This window comes from Trypanosoma grayi (genome assembly GCF_000691245.1).
Source record: "Trypanosoma grayi strain ANR4 Tgr_391_V1, whole genome shotgun sequence".
Taxonomy (NCBI): Eukaryota; Euglenozoa; class Kinetoplastea; order Trypanosomatida; family Trypanosomatidae; genus Trypanosoma; species Trypanosoma grayi.
The window spans coordinates 7416-12078 of NW_008826010.1; the positions used below are offsets into that span (position 1 = coordinate 7416).

General features: G+C 59.8%; 1 protein-coding gene across 1 annotated transcript; it reads left to right on the plus strand.

Moving 5' to 3' along the window:
* Nucleotides 1-4623, plus strand: DQ04_03911020 (hypothetical protein; the record flags this gene model as incomplete). Its single annotated transcript, XM_009313192.1, has 1 exon — nucleotides 1-4623. One exon carries the CDS (start codon nucleotides 1-3, stop codon nucleotides 4621-4623), a length of 4623 nt encoding a protein of 1540 aa, XP_009311467.1.
* Nucleotides 4624-4663: the final 40 nt, after the last annotated feature.

Here is a 4663-nt window from a genome sequence, read left to right on the forward strand (position 1 = left end):
ATGTACACATTCAGACGGCCACAACAACAGCAGCAGCAGCTCTCTGGGAACGACGATGTAGAGCAGCAAGGCATGCCCGCCAGTGAGGGCGGCGTCGACACCTACACTGCGCCAGACAACAGCGTCGCTCTGGAAGAGGGCAATTACGCACCCACACAGACAGCTGACGCCGCGTCGCTGCAACAGCAGCAGGCTGGTGGGCAATTCTCAGAGGAAGCGTCGGCGGAGGAAGTGCTGCAGTACTGCCGCAACAAGATCTTGTGCAGCCGCATCACTGTGCCGCCGCAGTGGCGGCGCGTGCGCACTGTGCTTCCCGCCTCTATCGCAGAGCTGCACTTGACGCCGTCCGCGCCAGAGCCAATTCAGCAGGCGTCATCGCCGTGCGTTGTGCTGCTGCTCGACAGCGGTGTGCCGGAGGGGATGACGGTGGCAGAGTACTCTAAGAGTCTTGTCAAGTACGTCATTGATCTTCTCGCGTACCAGGGCGCGTCGACAGCCATAACGTCGCTGCGCTTTGTGAAGCTCGGAACAGAGCTCTCGCAACTTGTTGTGACGTTTGGCCGGGATGTTCGACTGGCGACGCGTGTGTTGGAGGAGTTCACTAAGGTCGGCCTCCGCGCAGGTTTTGGCGCCCCGTTGGAAGCCGCAGCGGCAACAACAGCGTGTGCGACGTTCCGCGTGACGGATTACTACATGACGCTCCACGGTGGCACCGGCATCACAGCGGAGGAGGTGGCGTCGCTGCTGCAGCCGGAGCGGCCACCACTGGGCGTGAATGTTGTGCCCGGCTACGAGCCCGGTGTGTTCTACGTTGCGGTGGAAGGCGCGGAGGTGGTGCACGCGTGGCTTTGGAATCCCTTCTGCTCCTTCCTTGTGCAGCACACGCTGTTTGAGCGTCTCGGTGTGCTCCTCACGATGGCGGACTGCCCGCACGAGTTTGTGAGCCGCGGGGTGGGGCGGCACCAGCAGCAGCAGGAGCAGCAGCAAGGACGGCGGCAGGGGCGGGAGCGGCAATCGCGTGGCGGCAACTACAGCGAGGATGGTGACAACTCCGTCTCTGGTGGTGACGTTGACGACAACGATGATGGTGGCAACATGGAAGAGGACGGAAGCGATGTGGAGAAATCAGGAGGGCGCGCGGTGGAGAGCAACGCGATGGCGTGGGCAAGCAACGCAAAAGAAGAGATTGACATCTTTGAGGGACTCGACAAGGAGACAGAGCCGCAGAAGGCGAGTCTTGAGCTTGTTGATGATGGCATCATAGAGGTCCTTCACAACGCAAACACAGAGAAACAACAACAAAAACAACAACAGCAGCAGCAGCAGCAAGTGCAACAGGTGTATGCTGGTGGTGCTCCGCTGGGAGTGCGATTCGATCAGCTTCAACCAGGGGCAGTACCACCCGCCCTCTCTATGCCATACGTGCAGCCTTTTGCCATACAGCAGCAGCAGCAGCAACAACAACTAATTCTCTCCCAGCCACCGTACTACGGCAAGGACGTTCCGCAGGTGGGCGGATGGCAGGCCCCACCGCCAATACGCGGACCGCAAATTGGGATAAGAGCACCACCACTCTATGGCATGGCAATGACGGAGATGCACGCATCAGAAAAAAGATCGGATATAAAGTATCCGGAGCTCGTTGATGATAATAGCTCCAGCACACTTCCTGAACGTGGAAATGAAGGGGAAATCACATCGACATCAGCAATGGCGCAGCAACAGCAGTACTCGCAGTCGATGTATTGGAACCTCGGAGGTGGGCAGGTTATTGGTGATTGTGGTAGTGCTGGTGGTAGCTTTTACCCCGCTGCGCCTTCCTTGCCTCTGTATGGCGCCCCTCCGTACATGCCACTGCCGCAGATGCAGCAGCAGCAGCATCTGGGGATGAATGTGAATGCCGCTCCCTCTATTTTAGGACAGCCTGTGTATAGTGGTGCCCCCTTTCACCCATCTTTCGGCGACGGCAGTGGCAGAAGTTTGGGTGTTCTTGCGCCTCCAATCACGATGAGTGTGCCATTGCCATCACCGAAAATAACCGAGGAGCAGGCGAATGAGTGGGCTGACAAGCTGGAAGAATTGCTGCAGATTGCCTTCCCTGCAGAAGGCGACGGCGGCGAAGGGGGAGCTACAGGTACAACAACAGCAGCTGCCACCGAGAGTACCGATGCGTCGTCTTCGGATGCGCTTTTTCACCACGTTCCGTGCAGCGCCACAGTGCCGTTTCTGAGCCCGGAGTTGGAGGACACAATGGCGTTTGTCAGGGAGCAGCTCAGCGGTCTCAAGGCTGTGATTGCGAGCGACGACGACGCGCTGACGGGGAGCCGCCGCCGCATCATCGCCGCTCTTCTTACGCGTCTTCGCGGCGTGCGGCAGAGCGAGGCGCACGACTGGGTGCCACTGGTGCTGCAGGAAAGCAGCTCGAATGGTGACGGAACACAAACCCAGCATGTGCAGCTGCTGCCAGCGCTCCTTCCCTACTTGCTTCTCACCAGTGAAGGGATAGAACTCGCGTCGGAGCTCGTAACGCACGCGTCGGAGGAGTTTCTCCCCCTCCTGGCACGCTACATACTGCCATTCCTTCTGGATACAGGCGTCGTGCAGTCAGTCGGTGCAGCCGCCCTCCGCGCAGAGGTGTCCGCGGCGAACCCACTTGTGCAACGCATTCTCCGCCACTGGGGGGCACTCGCCGCGTGGCTGCACGCCCACATCCAGTACAAGGCTGTCGCTGCCGATGGGGCGGCTGAGCACACTGCGGCGGTGGCAAACTCTTCGGTAGCATGGCGGCTTACATCGCAGGCGAGCAACGTTATGGATATATTACTGACGGCGATGTCGCGCGAGCAGCAGGAAGCCGTGAGAACGCATCTCGAGGCCACCGGTGCGCTGTCCGAGTTTGCGCGGACGGTGAAAGCGGTGGAGCAGCAGGAAACGTTGGATGAAGAGCAGCAGCAGAAGCAGCAGCGACAGTTTAGTGCTATCTGTGCATCAACGCCTTCGTTGTGGTATGCTGATGGGGCTATTCACCGCTCGCTGTTGCGCCTGTATCTTAACGCCAACCTCTTCAGTGGCACAGAGTTTGTGGAATTGCTGTTCGCACCGCAGCCCTGCCTCACACGCAGTCACTACGGTTTTGTGACAGCAGTCTTCTCCAAGAGCCAAGTAAGCCCGGTGCTAAGCAACGAGACGGCGCGTGTGTGTGGTGGCTTTATACGCCTGATGGAGCAGAAGATTCTAAGCGTGGACAGCGACAGTGGCAGGCCGTCAGTGTTGCATGAAAAGGACGCGATGCACCTCGTTGAAATGGCGCTGCGTGAACTTGGGTCGGTGGAAGCTTATACATGCCTCCGCGACGCATATTTCGCAGCCCCATCTCCTGTTAAGAGGTACAAAACGGTGGAAGAGAAGCTGTCACAAGAAACACCGCCCGCTAAATTTCAGAACCAGCAGCACCAGCAGCAGCAGCAGCATTTTCCCACAGCAATCCTTGGTGCCTCATCGAGCTATCACACCTACAAAAAGCAGCAGCAACAGCAAGGGACTGATGGGCGTCATTCCGACTCATCGAGCGGGTGGCAGGCGGAATGGACAGCGGCGATGCGCAACTACCCTCAGTTCGGTGAGCCTTTTACACCACTGCCAACGGGGTGGACAAGCGCCCTCAGTCGCTCGTATGGGCACTACTACTTTAAGAACCCCAAGGGCTCTGCGACGTACAAGCACCCGACAGATGCTACAGAGTTCATGGTGGCTCCGCAGGCATTCTTGCGAGAGCCTGGGGTTACCGTCACACTCGCTGAGGTTCTCACCCATGCTAACAGCCAGTACGGCACCGGTGCGACAGCGGGAGATGCCCCGCATGAGACGAGCGCTGCCATCACGGAGGAGCGGGCGGAGAGGTGGCTGAAGGACCAACGTATGCGTGTGGAGGCACTGGACCTGGCTACGTTGGCATTGCTGAAGGTCACGTACCGCGTCGGTGGTGGTGCTGGGCGACGGGGCTTACAGTGTCCCAGCGCTGGCGGTGGCAGCGGTAAGTCCAACCGTCGTCACCGCCGCAGCAGCAGCAGCCGCAGTGGTGGCCGCCACCACCACCGCCACTCACACAAGCGTACTCGCAGCCGCTCGCCGAGCCCCGCGCAGTTGCAGCGCAGACTTACCAAGCTGCATGAATACCGAGCACGTGGCCACCCATTCCCACCGCTTCCGCGCGGCTGGACATGCAACCTCAGCACGTCCAATGGACTGTACTACTTTCGCCCGCCGCACGGCAGCCCTGTGTACCGACACCCACACACCCGCCGCGAGTATCGCGCCTCACCGCAGGCATTTGTGCTGCACCGTGACATCAACGCCAACGCGATTGCGGTGGAGACGCACAGGTCGATCGAGGACGTTGAGAAGTGGCTGGCGGATCAGCGGCAGCGCGACGAGGAGCTCGATGGGGCGGTGGCACGCATGCTTGCGATCGAGTACGCGCCGTGCCTTGACTACAGCGATGACGAGGGTGAGAAGAATGAGGATAAGGGCGGGGACGCAGTGGAGGTGCAGCAGGAAGGCGGCGGCAGTCGCAGCAGTAGCCGCAGCAGTGGCACTCCGCGTAGAAGTCACGCGAATGATTAGACTCACAGCGTATGTGCTTTGGCTGTGTGTGTGGGGGGGG